This window comes from Electrona antarctica, assembly GCF_951216825.1.
Source record: "Electrona antarctica genome assembly, chromosome: 20".
NCBI classification, from domain to species: Eukaryota; Metazoa; Chordata; class Actinopteri; order Myctophiformes; family Myctophidae; genus Electrona; species Electrona antarctica.
In genome coordinates, this window is record NC_136801.1 from 14,266,041 (window position 1) to 14,293,079 (window position 27,039).

The 27,039-nt window shown below is 43.1% G+C and overlaps 2 protein-coding genes across 2 annotated transcripts; one reads left to right on the top strand and one right to left on the bottom strand.

Moving 5' to 3' along the window:
• Positions 1-193: 193 nt before the first annotated feature.
• pks1 (polyketide synthase 1) lies at positions 194-12,544 on the top strand (the record flags this gene model as incomplete). The annotated part of the gene is made up of 6 exons (XM_079489327.1): positions 194-254; positions 846-999; positions 2,057-2,217; positions 4,942-5,145; positions 6,004-6,185; positions 6,895-12,544. The coding sequence occupies 6 exons, from the start codon at positions 194-196 to the stop codon at positions 12,397-12,399; spliced, it is 6,267 nt and encodes a 2,088-aa protein (XP_079345453.1). The 3' UTR covers positions 12,400-12,544.
• A 3,986-nt stretch (positions 12,545-16,530) lies between these two features.
• On the bottom strand, positions 16,531-25,229 carry ptchd3a (patched domain containing 3a; the record flags this gene model as incomplete). The annotated part of the gene is made up of 4 exons (XM_079489328.1): positions 16,531-18,479; positions 18,733-18,878; positions 19,369-19,490; positions 24,492-25,229. 4 exons carry the CDS (start codon positions 25,227-25,229, stop codon positions 16,531-16,533), a joined length of 2,955 nt encoding a protein of 984 aa, XP_079345454.1.
• Positions 25,230-27,039: the final 1,810 nt, after the last annotated feature.

Genomic DNA, 27,039 nt, shown 5'->3' on the forward strand with positions numbered 1-27,039 from the left:
GCTTTGATTCAAGACACTGTTTATAAAAGGCAATGGAGATGGAACATCTTCAGTTGAGAGCAAACTCAGCAGCAAGTTGAGCATCTTTGTGAAATGGCTTATAGCCTCTGTCTTTTAGGGGAATTCTGGTATGTTTGAAAATGACTGCGAGACAACAGAATATGTCGGTCAACTCTGCTAACTGAACATGACCATGGCGCTCACAGAAGAAGAAGACATAGCCATTATTGGGATCGGATGCAATTTCCCAGGAGGTAAGAATAAAGTTTTTTTTAGTTTTTTTATAGTGTTTTCTTTTCTTTTTAGGTATTCTAAAACATAAGGCTGTGTTTTGCTGATAGGCAGTGGTGTAAACTAAAGTACATTTACTCGATTAAATGTAATTTTTTAGGTTTTATTTATTTATGTATTTATGTTTTACTTTACTGCATTATTTCCAATTTTCTCCTTTTACTTCTATTCCATCACATCTCAGAGGCAAATATTGTACTTTTTACTCCGCTACAATTATTTGAAAACTTTAGGTACTAGTTACTTTGTGGATTTTGGTTGTTCTTACAAAACATACATTACCCACTTCAGTCAGGCTATTTTCAAACGACTTTTATACATTTGAAAATGTGTGAAATGGGACATTCTGCATAACATAGTACTTTCTACTTTTTGTACTTTTAAGTACAACTTGATGTCAATACTTATGTACTTTCACTCAAGTACATTTTTAATTCCAAACTTTTACTTGTAACAGTCTATTTCTACAATACTTTTATACTCTAATATTTTTTTTAAGTACGTAACTGAGTACTTCTTCCACCACTGTCTGCTATGGCTGTGTTTGGTAATAGGCGAGGGGCAGGAGAATTTCTGGAAGGTGCTGTCGGAGGGGAGGAACTGTGTTACCGACATCCCAGAAGAAAGGTTTGACAGTGCATACTGGTATGATCCTGATGATAGCAAACCTGGAAAGACTCAGACAACCAAAGCTGCCCTCATACATGGGTAAGCTCCAGACATAGGGTATTGAAAGTGAAAGTGACAGCAATACCTTTTCTTAAACCTGCACATTTTGATTTGATTTGATTTGATTTGATTTGATTTGATTTAGCACAGTATAGAACAATACAATAAAGCATACAAAAGTAAAAAAGGGAAAGATAAGATACAATGTAACTTCCTCTTCTACCCCGGATTTGAACCTGGTTTCCTGGTTCCTGCTTATGTGTTGCATTTTTTACCATCCTGCCACCCTAATAGACAGCGCAACACCCCATCCTTTGTCCGCCTTCTCCTACCAAACCACACCGTTTGCACACATCTCACCATGCACAACACCAACAGCATGCCTGTCCACACATCAACCACTACTTTGCATCCATGCAACTGTCATATTTACAGTACAATACCCATTTTTATGAAATAACACATTCTTGCGCAAGACCACCAGCCTACGTCAAAATCGTCACCACTTTGCCGAGTTACGCCAACTCCGTTCACTTCATGGGGCCAGTCTACGGCCTTCACAGTGACACACGCGTTATTTCCGACCCCTCAATGTCGCACGCGTTATTTCCGACCCCTCAATGTCGCTCCACACCGCTGCGGAGGAGAAAAACGGGGAAACAACTTATGTTTAAAGTCTGATCACCATTTCTACACAATACTGGGTATAAACACACAGCTGAAACATGAAGTGGAGTCTGTCAACTCCCGCAATTTCCTAGCGCTGCTACGTAACTCGGCGAAATTCTAGTTGATCTAATTGAGCCTGACTGCTTGCTTAGGGTATAAATTGAATCTTGACCATCATGTCAAGCTTTGTGTCCGATCCTGTGTCTACTGTACTGTCTAGGTGAGACATGACCTTTGACATGATCTCTAGATGAGCAGGGAGACAAACCACAATTGTATGTTATGTATGTTATATTGTAGGCTATTAGCATAGGGGGGGGGGATACATAGTCATATCATTATTCTTTCAAAAACCATGTACATAAAAGTAGCCTACTGTAAAAAGAGAAAATGCTTAATGAAGGATATATATCCATCTACTCCTCAGATTCAATGAGTTTGATCACAGATTCTTCGGCATCTCTGAAGCTGAGGCTGATGTTATGGATCCCCAGCAGAAACTCCTGCTACAGTGCACATACAGAGCCTTGGAAGACGCTGGCATGGCTATGGAGGCAGTCAGTGGGACCAGGACCGGGGTTTACATAGGTAACCTACCGTAACCAATCTCTGTCATTCTAGGTAGAGTTCCGACCAGCAGGGACGGCTCCATGGAGGGCAAGGGTAGCCTGGTTAATAAACCAGACCGAATCAGCCGTTGGCAAAAAAAAGTTGCCTACCAGCGGATTACGGTCTGGCGAGGCTCAGTAGCACGCCTCTTTCCTACAGCAGAGAACAGGTCGGACCAATCGGGACACGGTATGCAATATAGGCGGGCTTTGGTACAGTGACGTTCAATGCTTGAGACTTTTGACTGACAGTAGCTCTGACCAATTGCGTCAAAGAGAAAATGTTCCCCGGGAAATGAAATCCAAGTGGAGCCAGCCCAGACTGATATACCGCGACAGTGTTGTGTGATATTAGTCTGGTTTATTAGCCAGGCTAGGGCAAGGGGGGCCTCTGGTGCCCCCCCCCCCCCCCCCCCCCCCTGAGCCCCCCTCCACACAAGCCCACTTGACTGACTTCTATGTAAACCGAGATGAATTAGCCCCTCTAAATAGCCAGCACCCCCATAGCACCCCCAGTCACAATTTTCTGGAGCTGTCGCTGAATACCAGTATCGTAAAAAGCTGCCAATACTGCCTAAAATGCTGGTATCAGTCTATGCCATCCCGTTACCTCGTCAATTGTCACATTACATGATGATATTTATTTTACAGTCATATTTTGATTGCTTCAGTTGCACTACTGTTTTATTCTCTCAACTATTTACATTATAATTTTACTAACTTGTTGCTGCACTTAAACAATTATTAATGGGATTTTTATTTATTCCTAGATCAGTGGTTCTCAAACCGTTTAATTTCAGGAACACCCATAACTGAGAGTATACAAATGGTCCACCTGTAAGGGTCCATTTGGTTCCATTTGTACACTGAGGGCTCCATTTTCGTCACCGTTAAAACCCTTATCCCTAAACTTCTTTGCCTTTTTTTTACTATTTTGTAAAACATATTTGAATAGTTCAACTAGCCAATCTACATTGACACTTTGTGAGCTTGTAGACTGGCCATTTTAACTATTCAAAAATGTTTTGCAAAATAGTAAAAACTAGAAAAAGTGCCCCTCGGGGCACAGGTCTCCACCAGGGCAGGTCAGGTTGTGGCCTCCTGGTGGCGCTATAATAGGCCAATGTGAAAAGGGTGACATTTCTTCATACGCCTTTGATGGCAATTGGATGATTTGAGGCATTTTGTTCCAAAAATGTGTTTAGCAAAAATCAACCTGTTGGTGGCGCTATAACAGGCCAATGTGAAAAGGGTGGGATATATTCCTCAGCCTAGTAAGAAAATGTGTGAAAGATTTCACGTAAATTGCATGCTGCGTTCATGATTTGAGGCTTTTGTTCAAAACGGGGCAATCTTGCAAACTGTGAAAGCTAGCCAATTAGGATGGAATATGAAATATCGGACAGATCCGACTTGAGCACATGACCATAGAGATACTGTGTAACGATTTGTGAGATTTTTGGACAGAATATGGAGGAGTAATATCCAAAAATGTGTTTTACAAAAGTCGGCCTCCTGGTGGCGCTATAAAAGGCAGATGCGGAAAATGCAGGTCAAAGGTTTGTCCTTGGCCTCTAGGGAGTGTGCATGCAACGTTTCACGCAGATTCACGGTGCAGTTTTAGGTAAAAAATGTGAAAAGCTGCCTCATGGTGGCGCTATAACAGGCCGTTCTGGAAAATGTGGGGCAGAGGTTCATCGTTGGCATCCAGGGAGTGTGTGTGCAAAGTTTGGCATCGACCGGGTTAACGGTGCTGGAGATTAGCTGGTAACAGACGGACGGAAGGACACACACACACACGGACGGAGTGCAAAACATACTCTCTCCCCATGCCTTCGGCCTGGTGGAGACAAAAAGGCAAAGAAGTTTAGGGATAAGGGGTGGAGCCCTGAGAGTTACAGTCCTGTTAGGGTCTATTTGGAACCCCCTCAAGGAACCCAGAGTCCCTGGACTCCACTTTGAGAACCACTGTCCTAGACCTATATTATTTTTAATTACACACTGGTATCGGATCGGTACTCGGTATCAACCAATACGCAAGTTATTGGTATTGGTATCGATAAGGAAGAAATGGTATCGTACATCTCTAACTTTAGCTGCGAGCAGAGTGCATGAAACATTTTACATTTGAATTTTCTTTGTGGCTAATAAAACATTGCCTGGGTAGATAACAGTTTTACTCGGAACAATAGAGTGCGAGTCCTTACAGCTTACAATTTTACTGTAAATCCTGGTTTTGAACTTAGCAATTTTTTGTGGTTGAGTTTATTGCAAACGCACCGAGCCATTACTATGGAAGCCAGGCAGAACATGTCTGTCTGTCTGTATGTCACAGATAAACACACGCGCGCGTGCGTGCGCGCACACACACACACACACACACACACACACACACACACACACACACACGGTAGCGGTGCTGAGCCTTCTCGTGGCGGCCCTGTTTTCACTAATTTTACAGTACCACACACTTCGTAATAATTCGTAATTTATTCTAATTGTTATTGCAATTTACGAGCTGCGTTCGCTTCCCGCGTTTGCGCTTCTTACTTGTACTTGAACTAAAACTGTTGCTATCTACAAGCTTGTGGATCTGTTACTTTTGATACTTTTGTGTGACGCTGTAGTATGATCAATTAGTACTAATTCATTTACGGGGAAAAAACACAAAAGGTATATAGAAATTTGAACTTTATTGTTGCAGGTCTGATGAACAGGGACTATGAGAGCATCCTCAGCCACAGTCCCAGCAGGATAAGCCACTACCACGGCACAGGCACGGCTATGAGTGTGGCCGCCAACAGAATATCCTTCACCTTCAACCTCACCGGCCCTTCCTTCGCCATCGACTGTGCCTGTTCCTCGTCTCTAGTGGCACTGCATTCGGCCTGCCAGGCTATGAAGCAAAGTAAGAGTTATGTGCTTGCAGTGGCGTGCACAGACATTTAGAGGGGCAGGTGCTCAAGTGAAAAAAGGGCACCTTGTGCAGCGCGTGGAACCGGCCGATTGCCTCAATAGTGTGAGATTTATAGATTTTGGGGCCTAAATAATATATTAGAAGCTATTTTATCAAGAATTGATCAATGTCACCATGGTCCACAATCCACATACTGTACAGTGTACACTGGGAAAAAAAAAAGGGAAAAAAAAAAAGGTTGTTCTTTTCAAAAGGGCACATTGCCAAAAGGGCAGGGGGTGCTAGGATATGTGCACGCCACTGTGTGCTTGTGCAAGTTCCCTTTCCCTGCATAAATGTCTCGCCTATATCCAGTGAGAAATTCAGACCACTAGGTTTCTGGCGTCACATGTTTGAGTGTCTGTTTCTTTCTGTGTTAATTGTGACGGCAAATGTTGCCGTCTTTTTAGACATAGTCTTTTGAATACAATTTAATTTAGTTTTAGTCATATTATTTTAGTTTTCTGAAAGGTTTTTATTTGACTAATTATCAGAAGTTGACAGTTGATTTTGACGTCGTTATTTTGGCCATAATACTTGGTTGAATGCCAAAAATAGCCGCTCTACAAGCTCACAATGTGCCATGCTGCGACACATTGTGAACTTGTAGATCAGCTATTTTCAGAGTGCAACACCCGAGTGCAACCAAACTCCACTAGTTCCTCCCTAACATCATAGTCTAGTTTTATTTGTAGACAAAATTGTCAGTATATTTAGTTTTATTCGCCATAGTTTAGTTTTTATTTAGTTTTTGTCAGTGAGAAAAGGTAGTAGATGAAATTAACAGTTTTCTTTTATTTTATAACACAGGAGACTGTGAGATGGCTCTGTGCGGGGGGGTCAGCTGTATCATGGAGCCACGATTGTTTGTTGCTCTTAGCAAGGCCAAGATGATCTCACCTGATGGAACCAGTAAACCTTTCTCCAGCACAGCTGATGGCTACGGCAGAGGAGAGGGCTGTGGGGTGGTGCTGCTCAAACCACTGAAACATGTATGCTACTTATTCCCTCTGTTTATTCCCTCTATGTCACAAAATCATATCTTGTCTGTGACAAATCGCAAAAGTTGCTGCAATGAAATTTAATTCTGAAATGAGTCAATTATGTCTTTCTTTATTAGTTGGAAAGTCAGTTCTATATCGGGATATCGTCTCGGTCATTATGTCCTAAACTGTTACCTTGTTTTTAGGATTCAAATCGTTTATAGCTTGCAGATCTACTTCTTCTGTATAGTATATGACCAAGTAGGGCGTTAATTTACGGAAAACCACAAAAAGTTAAAATCTGGTGAGGTTTAAGCCCGACAGCAACAATATTTTCTTTTCATTTTTGAATATTTTTTGAATATTTTCATTCATTTTGTTTTTCATTTACTTTTGATTGAATTGTCCTTGTGTAACCATGAAAAAGAAAAGTCTAGGACAATATACAAACCAAACATATACAATATACATACAAATACATGTATATAATTATATATAAGGGGAGATATCTGCCTCTCTACTCACTCTCTTATTGATCACTATGCATAAGTACCTCAAGCAGGTGCATCCACTTCAAACAGGTGAAGTCCATTAATGGAACAGATTCAGATATTTTGTGTCATTCATACCGTATAATAACAATTGGAATTCCACAGATGTACAGTATAGTAGCTGGCCGAATAATAACAACAATGCAATGGTGTTCTTTTTTATCAAGGCTGTGAGAGACCACAACAAAATCTGGGGGGTTGTCAGCAAAACGGCAGTCAACCAAGACGGCCGCTCAGTCTCTCCCATCACCAAACCCTCCATGGTTCAACAAGAGGAGCTGCTGCGCCGCGTCTACTCCGAGTTTGACATGCGGAATGTCCAGTACATCGAGGCACATGGGACCGGAACCCCAGTCGGAGACCCAACAGAGGCTGGCAGCATCTCAAACGTCATCGCCAAAGCCAGGCCTCCAGGTTCAGAGACACTCCGCATCGGCTCTGTGAAGAGCAACATTGGACACACAGAGTCTGCAGCTGGGGTGGCAGGGCTCATTAAGGTACTGTTAATGATGAAGCATGAAACCATTGTTCCAACTGTGTTCTACTCTGAACACAGTTCCAGTATAGACGCCAAAGCCCTGAACATACGTATTCCCACCACATGTGAGAAATGGGAGACCAGTGGGTCGCTGGAGAAGGTAGCGGGGATTAATAGCTTTGGGTTTGGTGGCACAAATGCACATGCAATAGTAAAAGAATACAGGCAAAATGCTGTTCGCAAAAAGATCGCCCAAGGCTGTCCAAAGGTCTTTGTCATTTCTGCAGCATCAGAGAAGTCCTTGTCCTTGTCCATAACAGACACTCACCAGAAGGTAAGCGGAGATAAAGACGCTGACGTTCAAGCTATAGCATACACCTCGGCATGCATGAGGACCCATTACAAACACAAGTATAGAAAAGCTTTCTTAACGTCTTCCATCTCGGACTTAGAAAGGCAGCTGACAACTTCGCTGAACAAAAAGGCTGAGCCGATCAGGTCGGACATCCGAATAGCTCTAGTGTTTTGTGGCAACGGGGTTACCTACAGGGGCATGTGCAAGCAGCTTCTGCGAGACGCACCTGTATTCAGAGAAAAAGTCAGAGAGGTTGAGAACCTCTTCCAGAGTTACAAAAGCATCAGCATCGTGCAAATAATTGCAGACGGCTACGATAATGATGATCACACTAAACCTGATGTCGTCCAGCCTCTTATCTTTGCGATACAGGTCGGCATTGCCAGTCTTCTGAAGCACTGGGGTGTCAAACCTGATGCCATTCTTGGGCACTCTGTTGGTGAGGTGGCTGCTGCTCACTGTGCCGGCCTCTTGTCTCTTGCGGATGCAGTGAAGGTGATCTATCACCGCAGTGCCCTCCAGAGCAAGGTCACAGGAGGCAAGATGCTTGTAGTCGGTCATGTGGCTGTGGCAAAGGTCTTGCAAATACTTCCTGTTTTCTCTGGGAAAGTTTGCTTGGCAGCTTTCAACAGCCCTCAGTCCTGCACTCTGTCAGGTGACGCAGACGCAATAGACACGCTCCATCGTAAGCTGAGCAGCGAGTTTACAGATAAAAACCTGTTTCTCCGTATCTTGGATGTCCCAGCCGCTTACCACAGCCACATGATGGATCCCATAGTTGGCGAAATTGCGGAAAGCATTGGCCCACTGACCATCAATGACGTGGAGTGTGAGCTTTATTCAACGGTGACCGGAGATAAATATTCAATCGGTGACTTCAGCACAGGCAGGTATTGGGCGAAGAATATCAGAGAGACGGTTTTATTTGAGAAAACACTAAGAGCTGCCGCCGGAGATGAACAGACGCGGAGGAACCTGGTCTTCGTGGAGATTGGTCCTCGTAGGGCCCTGCAAAGGAACATCCTCGAGACTTTGGGAAATGACACCGTCGTTCTCACTTCAGTGCAGCCAGAGAATGATTATGATGCGATGTTGTCCACGGTTGCGAAACTCTTTGAACTAGGCGTCCAGGTGGATTGGCATCGCGTCTATAGCGGCTGCGAGACACTTCCATCTGCGTTTCCAGTCTATCAGTTTGATAACCAGAGGAAAGTGGTGAACTTTAAAGCTGAGGCAAAAGGAAACAAACCAAGTGTTTCCACTTACCATCCACTGATGATTTCCCAAACAAAACATGACCATAAAGAACACAAATGCATTCTCTCATTAGAGACTACTCCCTATCTCTGGGACCACAAGATCAATGGTGTTGCCATTGCCCCAGGGGCGCTGTACGTTGAACTGGCTTATGCTGCGATGATGTCAAGTTTAACACCAAAGGTGCCCGTTTCCTCGCTCCAACTCAGTGTAACTTTTCACAGTCTGTTTACACTGAGTTCAAACTTTCATCAGATGAAAGTCATCCTGGAGCATGCAGAAAACGAGACCGCATTCAAGGTACAGTCTTCCGCAGCAACACACGCATTTGGTACGTGCAGGTACACAAATTCCCAACCGTCTGTAGAAGAACACACCATTTCCCTTGACGTCATCGCACAGAGGTGCAAATTGGTCATCGACAAGAATGAGGTTTATGCGATACTTTCTCAAGGAGGATTTGAATACGGCCCTGTCTTTAGACAGCTCAGCGATGTGCAATTTGGCCATGAATTCAAGGAAGCTATAACGGTGATTAAAGTTCCCGGTGAGATTCTGTGCCAGCTTCACAAGTACTTCCTCCATCCTGTGGTTTTGGACTATTTCCTGCAGATGACGGCCGTGGTAGCTAGCAGACAGCTAACAGCCAGGCCAGGATTCCCCTCGGCGATAGGTTGCATAGCCGTGACGAGAGCGCTACAGGCGGAAATGGTCATATACATTAGAGCTACTCAGGAGACTGCAGACTTCCTTGACGTGTGCGGATGCTTTTCCTCCAAAGATGGGCATGTGCTCGTGGAGCTAAGGCAAGTGAGAATCACTTTCTTGAGCTGTCGCTCAAATGCTTCCGAGTCACCTTTCTTTCACAGTGAAAGCGTCACAATCAACCATACTGCGTCTGACGTGATTTCCCAGATAAAGGCTGTCGTTTTTGAGGACGATTTTGGAATTGCTAAGGCGCTTAGATCGCATGTACACCTAGAATCGGCTGTTATTTTAAACAAAGAGAGCTGGCTGTCCGGTGAACTTCAAGTAATACTAAATGAAACACTTCGCGTTAACCCCAATTTAGAAGAGATGCTGTTCATTTGGGGTGTTCAGGATCTGAGTCATCTATCATCTGAGGGGACACTGGAAGCGTTGGTTACTTGCTGTGAGCTGTTTCGCCAAGTGGTTCTAGCCTTGAAACAGTGCGAGCGCTCCTGCACTCTCCGAGTCATAACGTACAGATCCACAGATGAGCTTGTGGACCACGTCAGTCCTGGCTTTGTGTTGTCCGGTATGACGAGAGCTTGTGCAGCAGAGGTGGAAGGTCTCTCTTTTCAGTTGATTGACCTCGCCTCTGTGACCAGTGAAGACATTCAAACGCTGGTGTCGGTGATAAACGGCTGCAAGCACCAACAGGTCTCGATTAGCAAGGGCCAGGCCTGGTCAACAACCATAGCTCATACCCCCTTAAATGACTCTACTTATGAGGGGGATAGGCTTGCTGTTTATACGGAGGACTTTCTCCTACAAACTGCTGATCCGTATAGAGTGTCCAATGTGTCTGCCGTGCCCTGTGAAGCAGAAGGAGATCTAGTCCATGGTGAGTCTGTTGAGATTCGACTAATGAATATATGCGTGCATTCGTGTGATTACTTTCCAGTCAGTGTTTCACACCTGAACTTTGGCAAGACGTTTTACTGGAACGAGCACTCTTCACACAATCACAAGCTTCTGGCCTTGGATTTTAGTGGCGTTGTCACAGCTGTTGGTGAAGATGTCCACAAACTGAAGGTAGGAGACCATGTTGTTTGTTGTTACCCTGTAGCTGCCGCTTCAAGGGTTACAGTTCCTGAAGCAGCATGCTACGACACAAAGAGTCTCCCAATACTGAGAGAGATTTCGTGTATGTCGTACTTTGTATTGGCATGGGAGATCTTGCAGAGGACATTACCTCAGCTAAAACAGCACAGGAGGTTGGCTATTATCTCGTCATCTCCTGCCTCTGGTCTACTTAAAGTCATAGCTCTGACAGCAAACCGGTCAGGGTGGAATGTTATCTCTCGGCAATGTTTCCAAAAGGAACTCTTGAACGTTGAGCAGTGTTCTACATTTGTTTTCTTGCCACCATTTCACCTATCCTGGCAGGGGATAATGGAGCATGGCAGTCCGGAGAGGCATGTCATATTCGTATGCAACAATCAAATATCAACCTCGGTCGCAGTGAACATATTTGAAAATGACAGTGAACATATACACATCTACCAAATTAACGTGGCTGCTGTTTTTCAGAGAGTCAGTCTAAAGGCACAGAGTGCAAAGATTTCCTGTTGGCTGAAGTCGTTGAGTTTGGACACAATGTCACTGCCTCTGAAAGGGCATTTATTTAAGTCACAAGTCACAGAAGAGTCTCAGACCAATGTGAAAACGGAGTCCTACTTCACAGCAAAGACTCTGGAACAAGTAGTCTTAGACCACGAAGGATCTGATTGCAACAGGTCTCATATACCTTTGCTCGCGAGGCCAAGACAACTCTTTAAGCAGAGATGTGTCTACATCGTGACCGGAGGGCTCTCCGGTTTGGGGCTTGAGACTGTTAAGTTTATCGCTTATCGCGGTGGAGGTTGCATCGCAACACTGTCCAGAAGTGCTCTGTCGGCACAGACGCAAACTGAGATGGAAGCGCTCCACAGGCGATGTGGGGTGGCAATCCTAAATCTACAGTGTGATGTTTCTGTGTCGGGGCAAGTGGTCGAGGCAATCACCAAGATCAGACAAAGGTTCCCCTCTTGTCCGATCAAAGGAGTGTTTCACAGTGCAGCGGTACTACAGGACGCATTGATTGACATGCTTGACCGATCACTCTTCCAAATGGTGTTGCGACCGAAAGTGAGCGGGGTACTAAATCTTCATTTTGCAACGTTGCACAACAAACTTGACTTCTTTGTTTGCTACTCGTCCATTTCTTCTGTCATCGGCAATGTGTCACAGTGTAACTATGCAGCGGCTAACTCCTTCCTCGACACATTCTGTCATTACCGGAGAAACCTTGGCCTTGCCGGGCAGGCCATAAACTGGGGCCCTCTGAACCTGGGTCTCCTACTGAATAAAGGTAATTTCCAGAGGTTCCTTGAGAGGAGGGGGATGATGACCATGGACGTGTGCGAGGTTCACGAGACTCTGGAAAGGTGTCTGCTGATAAACAACCCGCAGCAGGTCATATGCAAATTCAACTTCAGAAATCTGCATAAGCACGTGCTCTCACAGAACACTGCTCTCAGGGAACGACTGTCGGCTTTGATGGAAGTGGAGCTGAAAGAGAATACGGTGACTGAACCCAGGCTTCAGCGGCAGGAATCGGTACGTGACAGTGTAAGAAAGATGGTCAGTGACGTGAGCAACGTCGCCGTCGATGAGATGGGCGACGACGACACAGCTCTCTATGCCCTGGGTATTGACTCCATGCTGGCCATGACTTTACAGAACCAGATATTTCAAGAGACAGGTGTGAATGTGCCTCTGGTTAGGATCATGGACCCCAGCAGCACATTAAACACATTGGTGAGCATGCTAGAGGAGGGTAGAGATGGAAGATAAGAAGGGTTCTGATATATTTGTAGCATTGCATGATGTTTAAAACAGTGTTTCTCAAACGTTTTCATGCCAATGACTCCACACATTGATATATATTTGGCCACAGACTATATATTTGGCCATCTGTAAAGGTTTTGTGCCAGGGACCTCCAGGAGAGAAGATTTGTGTTAAGAAAATGCAAAAGTTCTCAAAGACTTTCAAGATATTTCAAAAAAGGGTAAAATATCAGATGTACAGCTCGCAGTGAGCTTGTATAGCTCAGCATAAGCATAAGCCATTTTTCAATAGCCAATGTATGTATTGACAGAGGTTTAAAATGCATGCATTCCACAAGAAGACTTTTCTGTTCTTTTGGATTACTGACTCTAGATACACTTGCATATCGTCGCTAACTTTCTTCTTTTTCATAAATCAATGCTATTGAACACGCTTTACATCTGTTTTTGGTTAATAATATTGAACCAATGAAAAGTATTAAAACGCTCTTCTGGCAAAACTGTCTGCTAAAGCAGCTAACTCCACTCCTTCTCCCCCTCTCATGGAAGTATCTGACAATATATAAATTCACAATAACAACTTTGACGAGGCAGCGTTGCGTTGTTTAAAAATATATGGTTTTCTTCATTTCCTGATTTTATTTTTTATTTTTCCTGCAAAATTAACATTTTGGAGTTAGCTGGTTTCTGCCTGACAGAGATATGGACTACTAGGATGTACACTACAAACTAGCCTGTTAAGGATAACTGTTGACATGACATGACATATAAAACACACTACCACTGTTTGCCCTTCTGGAATAGCATTATTTCTATTGCCCATACTCCTTTGATGTCTGTAATAATAAAATAATAAATACAATAATAGAATGTTTTCTACTTTTTCTTAGTGCTTTTTGTTTTCTACTTTTTCTTAGTGCTTTTCTTTTTGGCCACTACAAAGAACTTCCACAAAATCCCTCTAACGCAGTGGTTTTCAACCGGTGTGTGTCCACATGATTTTGGGGCATCCCCAGATGACAGTGAAGTGACAATTTAAGGACTTTTAAGACCTTTTAATACCGGAAAATAAAAAGACAGTTACTGCATCCAAAGTAATCAACAAACTATTCTATAAAAAACTGGTCAAACATTGGCCAAATTGTCAAATAAGAAAGAGGCAAAACATTTGAAAATAGCAGATCTACAAGCTCAAGTGAGATTGTAGATCTGCTATTTTCACAACCGAGTCAAACGAAATGTAATACCTCAACTCCTACAATTCCAAGTTCTTGTCAGGGTTAAGTTTCAGTGAAAAGGTATTATGCAAAATAATCCATTGAAGATGTTTTTGTTTTAAAATGAGGGAATTTTATACATTTCAAAACAAACAAATCTAAGAAATTCCACAAATAAAAAACAACACAATGTCATTCAGGGGTGCCCTGAGAATCACTGTTTTATGGAACCCAAATTAAACCATGGGGTTTTATTTGATCACGGTTAGACTATTGTAATTCCCTATACACTGGGATCAGGGGGAAAAAAGAAAAAAAGCTACGGTACTGTGTATATCCCGTCTCTGATCGGTACAGAATTCAGCTGCTTAACTGCTAAGTATTTCTAAAGAATACCCAACCAGAACACACCCATCAAGTCCTTTAGTTAGGCCTATTTTGGCTCTTAAGTTGTTGTTTTTAATCATGTAATTTTATCTTCTGAGTTTACTTTGCTGTTTACTTTGCTTAATCATTATCCTGTTGCCTTTCTTTTTGACATTGGTCTGTGAAGCACTTTGTAACTTTTTATGGAAAAGCGGAAAGCGCTCTATACAAGTCAAGTTCAATATCATTATTATTTAAAATAATGATGAATCTTAATTCAGAGAATTTAGTTTTAATGTTTGGACTATGTTAATAACTATATTAATAATTTAACAATATACAATGGAGGAACATGAAATGGAATGCCCATAGATAGACCATTTACTTGGTATGTTGCCACAGTACCACCCAGTGGTGCATTGTGGTAATACAACAAACACTTGGTAATGTATTCAGTTACCACTCATACTATTTCTATTACCGGTAATATTATCCGTTCATAATATCCATTATTATTCATTACAACATCACTGATGAAAATGTGCTTGTACCCAATAAGAGCACACTAGTTTCCATGAATGAATCTCCTATCAATAAAAGGATTATTCTCTTGATGAAGGAAAATAATTAATTTGATCTTGTACAGATTCATCATTACATAGCTGATTAACAAACTGTAGAGGTTCTAATATCAGTAATGCTTTAGATTTTTTTTTTTTTTTTAAATAAAACATGAACATCAAGTACACCTGTTGTCTATGAAAATATAAACTAATAAAAGTTAAACTGTGGTAAACATCAAATTACTTGAATAGACAAGTATGGTAAATTAAAGCAATAAGCCACAAGAAGGTTACCTTGTATTTTATAATGGCTGAGAGGCAGGGCTGGACTGGGTCAAAAATTTGGCCCTGACATTTGGCCCGCCACACCACAACAACCGGCAAGCAGCTAGCAGACCACTCTAGCGCCTGCTCTGTCGAGGCACAGACAAACAAACAAGCCCTAATACCATTTTTATACTGAAAAACATCCCTCCATGAAAAAAATCTTAAAGCAAGGGGGGGCACCGGGCAATTCCAGTGAGACGCCTGAGGGCGAGAAGCGTGCACGCATCTGCCTCGTTGACGGCAGACTGCTGGGCGAGTGCTGGCACTTCATGGGGGGTCAGATCAACATGGAATGAATTATGTACTGGCCATATAAGGAGCATGTCTTGAGTGTACAGGGTTTGATGAGGTCAGATCAACATATGGAATGTCAGAACAGGTCAGCACCATACAGTATATGGAGATCTAAGGGTGGTAGCGGGGACATTCTCTTGAGTGTACAGGGTTTGATGAGGGCCCAGGTAGGGCGGGGCCTTAAATTTCAGGCCTGTTGAGAACTCTAGTTTTCGCCGACTGCCGGGCACTGCTGCACTAATAACTTTGGGGCAGGCCCGTCTAGAGTTTGAATGGATAGGTGGGCCTGTTGAGAACTCTAGTTCTCGCCGGCTGCCGGGCGTCATCGCTGCACTAATAACTTTGGGGCAGGTCTGTCTAGAGTTGGAAATTTGAATGGACAGGTATAAGTCAAAAGTCGAAGGATGGATGGGGAAGGATCAACATGGAATTCTTACCAAGAAATTTTCCAATGTGTGTGTAAGGGTGTCTACTAACATATCCTACATTGGTACATCTATTCAACCACCCTAGGGGGATTTTTGACATCTGCTGAAAGTTGGGGTACCATCAACAACCAATATAAGGCTAAATGTTCTAAATTTCATTATGCTTTAAGTAGCATGTGACATGTCAAACTAGGGGGGTTTCATGATTCTGAATCCATTCCATTAGTTTTGCACGAAAAACACTCATTGGGCTAAAAACGTCCATAGCCATCGTCACAAATGTGATGAGGTCAGCACATTTGGGCAAGTGGCTATAGCCGAATTTAGCAAAACTAATGCTTGGAATGGGTTCAGAATCATGAAAAACCCCTAGTTTGGCCATAGCCACTTTGCCACTGTGCTGACCTTATCACATTTGTGATGACGTCTATGGCCGTTTTTAGCCCAAGCCCTTGGAATGGATTCAGAATCATGAAAACCCCCTAGTTTTTTGTAGTTTGACATGTCACATGCTCCTTAAAGCATAATGAAATTTAGAACATTTTGCCTTATATTGGTTGTTGATGGTACCCCAACTCAGCAGCTGTCAAAAATTCTTAGGGTGGTTGAATAGAAACCAATGTGGATTATGTTAGTAGACACCTTTACAAACACATTGGTGAAGAAAATATCCAGATTTGACATTATTCTGATAATATTCCCTGACTATAAGGTGTAAATTATCGTGAGGTTTTATACGTGGTCTAATCAGAAACCAGCCAATCAGAATCAAGCATTGGGACTAACCGTTTTAGAAGTATGTTTTTCAATAGGGTACCATAGGTTCATATTTGAATTAGTACTATCTATTGAATGCCAGAAATATCTGTGATTGTTTGATTCCATAAAACACTATGAAACCACATATACACAATGGGATATACAACATGACATGGACATGTATCACAAAGATTCAACATTTGAGCAGTTGACAACAGGGATATTATTCTCCTGACTCATTGGTTGGCTGTTAACCATCACACCATTTTCACCTGATTCCAGAATTTGGTTTGCAACAACCGTTGACTGGCTATTTGTACTGGGGGGCGTGAACATATGAACTTCGTAGGTTTGACCATCGACCCTGAACATGGGTACGGTACTGGCCATGCACACGGTCTGGGTGTGACTGGTGATACCAGAGTTGGCGGTTAGAGTCCAGACCGACGCACCGGTCTGGCTTTGGTGGTTGGGATGATTATCGGACAGAAACGTGTGATTGTCGTAGATCTGTTTGTCCTGGTCGTCGCCTTTGTCGTGCCGGATCTTTGGTTGGCAGTTGCCCATAGCTTGATCTTCGGGCTTTGTTTTCTCACTGCTGCTCGAGTTTCCGCTGCAAAAGTCAAAGAAGGTGAGGAAGACAGGGATAAAGGTGATACCGTGGAACAGTCCGAAGAAGATGACCAGGAACATGATTTTGAAAAAGGTTCTGAAGATGTAGTTCTTGGACGCAGAGAGCACGACCACCCCCAATATAGTTGACAGAGCTCCTTGGACTATGGGATAACCCAAACGGTACAGTGCTTCCACAGCCTTCTCGTTGGCCGTCGGCTTTTTGCTCGAAACAAAGGCGTACGAAATGTGCGCAGAGAAATCCACAGAGAATCCGATGCAAACGACGAGAATGATCATGGATATGGTGTCGAGATTGACATTCCACAGAGCCATGAAACCAGTGACTCCGGTTATGACGGAAACTATGGAGAAGACTACCCACAGTGAGCAGAGGGGGTTGGGAATCAACAGGAGGGAAATGAATAACATGACGGCAGAGGTGATTCCAATGTTCTGAATGGTATTGCTCACTATCACGGCATACTGGTCGTGGAAAATGAAGGACCAATGGTAGACCATTAAGGGTACGGGGCATCTCTTGGCAGTATCCCGAAGTTTATTCAACATGTTCATTTCGTCAAGAGCGGTGGTAATATTGACCGTTTGAATGAAGAAGCGAGACGCGTGGATCGAGTCGTTGGTGAAGTTCACGTCTTGCCTGAAGTCTGAGTAGAACCTTAGAAAAGAATCCAGGTTTGTCTTGAAGACGTTTTCGATGCTCAAATTGAGATTTGTGTGATGTCCGTAGTATTTGTATGATTTAAGCCAGGAAGTAAATATGTCCTTCTCAATGAAGGGCAAGCTTTTGAAGTCCTCCACGCAAGATTCCAGATCGGATATGTTCTTCTCGTCCCAGTACGGGAATTTGCCCCTCACGACGACCATAATATTTGGGCCATATTCGTAGAAGTACGCCTTCTCGTCATTATAGTAGTCCACTACGTACGAATCGTCTGCCGCCAAGTTGCGAAGATCTATCCCCTCCTGGAGTTGGAAGCAGCCGTAAACACTGATGATCATATACATGGCATACAGCAGGATAACACACACTTTAGTCCAGGGCTTGGTAAGAAAAGGTCCATAGTACTTTTTAAAGAAATGGTTCATAGGCTGTACTTCCTCGGCCCCTGACTGGCGGTCGTACGCCCCTCCCACGCAGCAATGGTCGTACCACTTGGAGCGACCGACCGGACAGTCGCTGGGCACCTCCTTGCAGGTCAGCCAGTGTCTATTGGAGTTCTCCCGCCTGCCGTTCAAGACTAGGAACGCCCCGAAGAAGGTGATGCTGTAGAGGTAGCAGAACAAGATGGCCGTGCTGGAGTACAAGCAAAAGGACTGGACGGAGCGGAACGGCGTCATCAGTCCGATGTAGAATGCCAGCACGTCTGTCAGCGTGGTGATGGTGATGGAGATGGCCGCCTCTTTGTAGGTGTTGGCCAGTCTGTCCTCCACCTTGTCATGGACGTTGGTATGCTGCCAGCATGATATCAGTATGAACATGTCGTCCACCCCGATACCTGGGGGTGACACAAAAGAGCAGCAGCGTATCAGCTCGTGCAGTGGTTTTGTTCTGTTTTGTTTTGTTTTGTTTTGAAAGCTATAGGATAATTTCTCAAATGTGTGGTGTGAAAATGTTAAAGCTATACTGTAGTGACTTGTATATTTATTTTGGGCTGTAGCCTACTTCTTTCATGACAGTAATAACTTTGCAAGAGTTGATACCCCTTCTCAGGGTATCTTTAATTCAGTGACAGCTAATTCTATCCTTACCCAATATCAAGAATGGTGAGTTAGCCACGGTCATGACAAACGGCACCCCGATGTAGAGCATCATGCCAAAGGATGACAACACGGCCAGTCCAGCAGACAATACGCCAAACATAGCCACCCATACCTTATTTCTAACACAATCAAATCTGTGAATGGAAATTAAATAGGTGATGCTACTAGAGATGGGACAATATGAACATTACATGACACGATTATTGTGACAAAAATAATTGTGACTGACGATATTATCCCGATAATCAAAATATCAAAACTTAAAATGCCACTGTTTTTAACCGCTTGAACCCCCAGCATCCCTATTCCAGGGGTTGGGGGGGGGGGGGGGGGGGGGGGGAGTGAAATAAGTGTGAAATAAGTGTACCATGTGTGCTCTTTACAGGTCCATTCTATCAAGTATAGAGGGTTTAACTGAATTTGCTGCACATTAAAATGACAGAAGACAATTTCACGATAAACTTTAATATTTTATCAACGATAATCAGCTATATTATCGTCCCATCCATAGATGCTATATTTGATTAGCCAAATTAAACTTTATAAGACATGCAGGGATTATAAATTGAATGAGCTAAATTATAGTGGATTAAAAGCTTATTTGGGTAACAAGATCATACATACCTTAAAGCAGACAGAATGGAAAATGCTACGGCAATGACATAAGTAAGTAAAAACAGGGGAAGGACATCCCATTGATTGGCCTCAAATTCCACCTGTCTGGAAAGCGATGTAGCGTGAGTAACCTGTCAAAGGAAAGGCACAAAGTGATGTAGCATGAGTAACCTGTCAAAGGTAAAGGCACAAAACCAGAGCATCATTTATAGATTTTAACCATTTTCAATTAGAGATGTAGACCTACTGTTTTTCTTTCCCGATAATGAGTCAGATACCCATAACTTGCGTATTGGTCGATACCGAGTACCGATCCGATACCAGTGTGTAATTGTTTTTTTAAGATATATTTTTTGGGCTTTTTCTGCTTTTATTGATAGGTTGAAAGTAGATTGACAGGAAATGGGGAGAGAGATGGGGGGGTGACAACATGCGGCAAAGGCCGTTGGGATCGGGAGTCGAACCCACGGCACGCCGTCAGGCTGGCTCAGCAGCCTAGGTGCCCAGACGGTTGAGCTAACCGTCCGGGCCAACCAGTGTGTAATTTAAAGAATATATAGGACAGTGGTTCTCAAAGTGGCGTCCAGGGACACTCTGGGTTATTTTTGGGGGTTCCAAATGGACCGTTACAGGGTCTGTAACTCAGAGTTATGGGGGTCCTTGAAATCTAAATTCCATGAACAATAAGCTACAAGTTAGTAAACTAATCAGCGCCGTCGCTAGGCATACGCACAACAAACACTGTGCGTAGGGCAACACGCCGAGAGGGGTAACAAAATGTGCCAAAAAGTGCCAAGTCGATCCTCATAATAATAATTTCACCCGTGTGCGTCCTCGCAAGCGGCGAAAGTAGCCGATCTGCATGAGGTAACAGCGCTTTCACCCTATGCATAAACATATGCGTATATTGCAACCAAATGGTCAGCAACGTCTCTGAAACTAATGAAGTAAATGGTACAGTATTAAGGTACACACATGCTCTGTTCTGTTTCATGGCCGCCTCAATGCTTTTCCAATGGAAGTCACGTGGTTTGACCAAACATTTGTGTTTGATTGCCCCCCTCCCCCCAAACCACGTGACTTCCATTGAAAAAGCATTGAGACACGGACGGAACAGAGCATGTTCGTCTGATATGTGTGTACAAGGTATAAAACAGTAGTGAAACATCAACTGAAACATTAAAAGTATGACTGTAAATGAAATATCATGTGATAAATTACGTGGTATCAGATATAGACTGGAATAGTATACTAGCCGAAATCGATACCAGCATTTGTCATTATAGATTTATTTTTCATGAGTAGCAGGTCTACAAGCTTGTTTGAGAACCTTTGTTCTAGAAATCACAGGCTTGAGGCTTCTTCATTTTTTAAGGGGCAAAGCCCGAAGGGACTTTGGTCCCTTATTGCAGCCACACCAATGCCCAGCAATGTCTGTCCATATGTCTGTCTGTATGTATGTATGTCCCTATGTTTAGGGTACCAACAGGTGACAAAGTGATGCTGTTGAGCTTCACACTGTGCACAGCTGCATGATGGGAAGCTGAGTTTTTGAGTGGTGCAACCACTCCAAGGAACAGCTTTGTCCCTATGTCCCAACCTATGTCCTAACGACCTAACCTATGTGACTATGTCCGTTTAGAGTACCAATAGGGGGTGCTGTTGCACCCCTCGCTTCAGACTGGTCTGATTTTTAGTGTTTGGGAAGCTGAGAGTGGGAAGCTGAGAGCTGACAACCAATAGTCAGACAAGCAACAGTACAGTGACAGTACAGTATAGTAGAGGGACCCCCTGGGGACCCCCACACAGTAACTCTGTAATTTCTCAATCGTTTCGGACGCAAGGCGGCTCGCCAGAACCGGGCCGCCACCCTGGGCGCGTTCCTGTGGGTCTGGATGTTCCGGGGACCACCCGGGGACCCCCACACGGTAACTCTGTAATTTCTCGACCGTTTCGGACGCAGGGCGGGTCGACAGAACCGGCACGTCCCCCTGGGCGGGATCCGATGGTAATTCCGACAGAGCATGCGGGAACAACGGTCGGACTACCGGTCGGACTACCGCTCGAACGTGCGCTGCTCCCGTGCTTGCGGTTATGTTATGTTAGGTTAGGGTTTGAGGTAGGTTGTCGGTCATGACTGTCGGACCAATAATAGTGTCGGAACTAAAGCCTGTACCCCCCTGGGCGCGTTCCTGGGGGTCTAGATGTCCCGGGGACCCCCGAGGACCCCCACACACCAAAAAGTATAGTTGCACCACTCAGTTCACACAGGTGTGATTTTTTTCTTCTCCTTCCGCCAAAAATAGTAGTCGTTTTTTGCAAAACTTGGCAATATGGTTACCAAGTTATGCCCACAACCAATGGCCAAAGGTTGGCGCTATAGCACTCAATTGAAATTGCTAACTTTGAACAGGCATAGCTCATGAATCGTTTGACTGTCAGCAATAAAAGTTTGATACACATGCCGAACAGCTTTGGTGTTCTGACTTTAGATCACCCACCCTTTTTAATTATATGAAAAACAGTTAAAATCTATCTCCTCCCGGGATCTTTGATCAAAATGCACGAAAATGTGAACTTTGCACCTATATTGACAAAAATTGGGAGTACTTTTTTGTTAAAGATGTAGTGAAATGAAAAATGTTTTTCATACTTTTAGACCATTTTTGTGTATTTTTATATCAAAAGTCCATAAATCTAATTTTAATTACTTCCTTTGAACGAAAACATGATGCGTGATGACGTGCCGAGTCCTGAATGAATACAAATTCATCTTGATTTAATTCACCTGTTTGATTCCCATTGCTGCGCATTCCTCCAAATACAGCTGATGTTAATTACAGAACTACTCGTTTTTAATTGCATTCAAGATGACATCCAGACAGTGGATGTAGCATGCTAAAATATGTATCTGAAAACATTATAGCAATTGTCTGAAAATGAAACCTTTGAACAGGCATAACGCATAACTCATGCTTCGTTTGGCCAAAAGCCATGGCACTTGTTTCCACATGTGCCCTGACTCATGGGGAACACATCTGTCACTTTGACCAGTAAACTCCGCCCTCAGATTTTGATTTTGCCATTTTGAGCAGTTTGAAAAATGCTTAAAGGAGCATTCAGTGATTTGGAAAAAAACCCGGTCCACCCGGTAACAAGATGTGCACATGCACACACTACAGTGGGGGGAGTACAACAGACCAACAGCACGTGCACCAAGGCCCGCCCCACTCGATCATGATTGGAGGAAGGCCCCTCTCATCCTGATTGGATGAAGGCTTTGCCACCCAAAGCCCAAACCGAAACAAGGGTTTCTTTTTTACCCCAGGGGCTCACTGGGGACAGGGAGGAACTCCTTATATGGTCAGCACACTCTATAGTAGGGAGGATTATCCAAAAAATAAGAAAGAATAAGTGATATTTGAATTAAGTGAAATCACTGAATATACCTTTAAACCTGATTTATTTTGCCTGGATTTTTGAGCAGTTTGCATGAAACGTTACACACAATCTATAGACCATTATCTGAAATCCCATGTTGCAGAGAAGTTTGTACGTGAAAAATTGTGAAATAAATATAGCTACAAGCAGCGATAACGAGCACTTTCAACAGGCATAACCCAGGCCTTGTTTGGCCAAAAGCCATGGAACTTGTTTACACATGTGCCTTGACTCACACATCTGTCACTTTGTACATAAAGAAATGTGTCAATATAGCTGCAAGCAGCGATAGGAGGGCCAAAGAATGCAGCAATAAGAAAAAGACTAAGCCTATATGCAATACGCACAATAAGCGGGTCTGTTTGGGGTAAGAACAGCTGCAATACCGCTGGGTGACCTAAAGTGGCACTGTTGAATAGCCTAGCCATTCACACTGAGCACTATAACTGTAGCCAGCCAGCCGTGTTGTTGAGCAGCCTGCACCTGCTCAGTTCGCATGGGTGTGATTTTTGTTATTGCTTGGCCCCGTTTTATCGCTGCTTGCAGCTATATATTATATATTTATTTTGTATTTCTTTTGTGGACTATACATTCAGTAAGGTGATAGATAGGCTATAGTCTAGTAGCCAGAATGTGAACCCGGACATGTTGAGTACACTAATGTTTTATGTTAGAAATGTTTAGGCATATTTTTGCGGTAATCAGTCTTAGAAGCACCAAATTTGGCACAGATGTAGGGCTAGGGTGGAGCCGGCAACCTAAGGTCTCGGAGTCGGACTATCATCTGAAATAGTGTCCATATATGTGATTATAGTCATTAAAGCTAATTATGCCGATTACGAAAATTGCTCAACATAATGCAAGTTAGCATCCGGCAGTTTCTACATGCTTCTACATTTCTAACATAAAACGTTGGTGTACTCAACATGTCCGGGTTCACAATGGGGCTCTAATGAAATGAAATGAAATGATTACTATATTTACCCAGGGTATCTGGGCTAAGCTCAAGAACTTGTTTCCAGCCAGGCCCTGCTCATAGAACACATTTCATCGTAGTGGTTCAATGCCTTGTTCAATGCCTTGTTCAAGGGCACTTCATGGGCTGGCTACTAGACTACTATGGCAGAAACCCTATATGGCTGACAGCCAGAATGGACAATGGCCCAATGTATTATAAGGCTTTACAAGAATGAGCCATGTGCATCACGTGCTGCAGAATATTTGATTAGCTTGCAAAAGTATAATGAATAATGATAATTACTAGGCCTAGTAGCCTGCAGGGGAATAGAGTTGATGCTCTCTCTCTCTCTCTCTCGCTCTCTCTGAAACATGTAGGCCTACTCTCTCTTTCTGAAATTCTGACACTTGCGCTCTTTCTGAAATTCTGACACACACTCTCTCTTTCTGACTGAAACATGTATAGGCTTCGCCGCCGCCGCCCCTCCCCCCTCTCTCTCTCTCCGTTTTTTAATAGGTTATTGTTGCCTCTATAGGCTTCAACGAGCATGAGGAGTTAGAGGACAGTTGATAGGCCACCAACACAACATGAATGCATGGTATCAAATCAAATGTATTTCTCTTGGAAATTATTTGATCATACATTTAACATAACCTATACATTTTAATCAAAGATGATGTATTTGCCTTTCTTTCCTTTGTTCCGTAAAAGAAAAAATGCAGGCTCTTAATACCTCTATGAATTGCGTGGTCTGAATCTCGGGAAAAACCCTGAGGAATTCGTTGAGCCATAAGTCCGTCACGGAGCGGTTGAACTCCTTCAGAAAGTAAAAGAGCCGCACTGCCTTGGCACTCTTCACGACCGTTGCGCTCATGTTCACCCCGCCGACAGAGTAGCCCAGAAAAATGTGCGAGAACCCAAAGCGAAAAAACGGAAAGGTCAACAGATCTGTGCCCTCGATCCCACCGGGGCCATAGCGATTGATCACGTCCAGGATCTCATTGGGGATGCACTTGTTGTTCTTCCTCGCGCACAGCGCGTCAAACGCGAGCCTCTCGTGTCCGAGAGTGACGTTGATCCGACGGATCCTCTCGTCCAAACGTAATATCTCCCGCAGAGCCGCGTCGCTAAAGATGTTGTCCGACTTTGACACGGCGATGAAGGACGCGTACACGCCGTCCGTGTAGAGCCTCTGGCTGGAGAACACCGAGTTGTTCAGAGGGAAGTTCTCCCGCACGAACAACCTCTCCAGCTTGGCCGGCCCGTTGGTCGGCGTGAACTGCTCCTCGATGTCGTTGGCCTCCCGGTCCCAGAGGAAGGCGAAGCCCCCGCCGAGGCAGGTGGAGATGACTATGGGCGAAATGAAGAACCACCACGGGTGCCTGCCCACGAAGCGGCCGAACTTCTGGTATCCGATAGAGAACGGCTTCTCGACGCAGTCTGTCCGGCACCCAGTCATGTTCAGCGGCATTTTGCAGAGGAGAAAAAGATCCCAAACTTATTATAAGTTATTAAGCCTATTTTGTCCCACATCAATTAAGGCAATATATACTTCGAGGTTGATATTCTAAGCCTAGAATACTCTATAGTGATATAGATATCAATATAGATATAACTATAGGCCTATAGCCTAGTCAAAACATCTCTTCAGATGGAAACTTAATTTTCTAAGAGGCTTGAATAGGCCACATAAATGCATACGGGTATTAACATTTTCTGACGCACTTAGCCTGTAAAGTCCTAGTGTTAAAACTCTCCTAGAGCGACCACCCTAGGGCACTAAGTGAAAGTGCCCACCTGGGCAGTGGTGGCAAAAGTAGGCTATACTGTAGTTACCTACTACATTTCTTACCCTAAAATATAAATACTGCAATACTATGGTAGATGTAGAAACACTGTTAGTCTGAAGTAAAAGTCCGGTAATCGAGACATTTACTTGAGTAAAAACTAAAAAGTATAAAAGTATTGGCATCAAAATACTTAAAGTACCAAAAGTAGGCCTATGCATGTCCAATTTCACATAGGCCTATGTCTACAACATAATCTACAAGGTAAATGTTTTCAAATAATTGTAGTAAGTAAAAGTAGGCCTACTATATTTGGAAATACCATTTTAGCATACTCACGGTTAGAGCGCATCTTCATTGTGTTGGCCAGCTTGGCCTGCCTGACTGAGCAATGGTTGCTATGGAAAGATGCACAAATGTAGCCTGCCTATCCACAACAAAGAGTGTGTTAATGAGAAAGACCACATTCATAGCAACAAAGTAGACCTACATGATTCAATTATGATGGTCAGTTGGAGTTGAAGGACTAATTATGGTCTTTTAGCAACGTTTCCTAGCTCATTCATTGCAACCTTGTCCTTGTGCAAAACAAAATCCCAATATACAGAACAGGCTGAGCATCAATAATTTCCCACGACACATAGTTACATTATTTGTTAATATAATAATAGTCTTGTTATTCTAGTCTTGGTATATTCTCCTGGTAGTAGGCTATTAATCAAACCAAGTTTGAATTGAAATTCCAAGCATGTGCAAAATAATCATATTTGAACTGGTGACCCCCCCCCCACCCTGACAAGCGAATTGTAGGAGTTGAGACATTTTTGCCCCTTTCTTATTATTATTTGAAAATGTGGCCATTGTTTGACTAGTTTTTATAGTTTGTTGATTACTTTTGATTTAATAATCTATTTTATTTCATTTCATTTAGTCTTTCTTTTTCTTTTCTTTTTTTTACACTTTACTGTCATCTGGGGACCCCCCAGAATCATGGGAACCCTACAGGTTGAGAACCACTGATCTAATGTACCCTATGTAATGAAATGAGTTGACATTGTAAAAGTATTCATTATGCAGAATGTCCCATTAACTTTCACAAGTTATCTAAAATGTATAAAAAAATATATATTTTGAAAATAGCAGATCTACAAGCTTAGAACAGTTGTAAGCTTGTAGATAATCTATTTTCAAGTTTAAATGCATGGGGCTGATTTTTTATGTTTTGTAATAATAATCAAAACCGACAAAGTAGCCTAACTATAGTAACTAAAAGTTTTCAAATAATAGTAATCAGTACAATATTTGCCTCCGAGATGTAGTGGAGTAGAGTACTGTAAAGGTACGCTATAGAAAATCAGAAATAATCCAGTAAAGTAAAAGTACCTACATTAGTTTTACTCAAGTACAGCACTTGGTTACTTTCCACCACTGCATAAAGGTGGGCATTGAAGTCCCTTCATCTCCATGGTCACGTTAGTCAATCATTAATGTTTT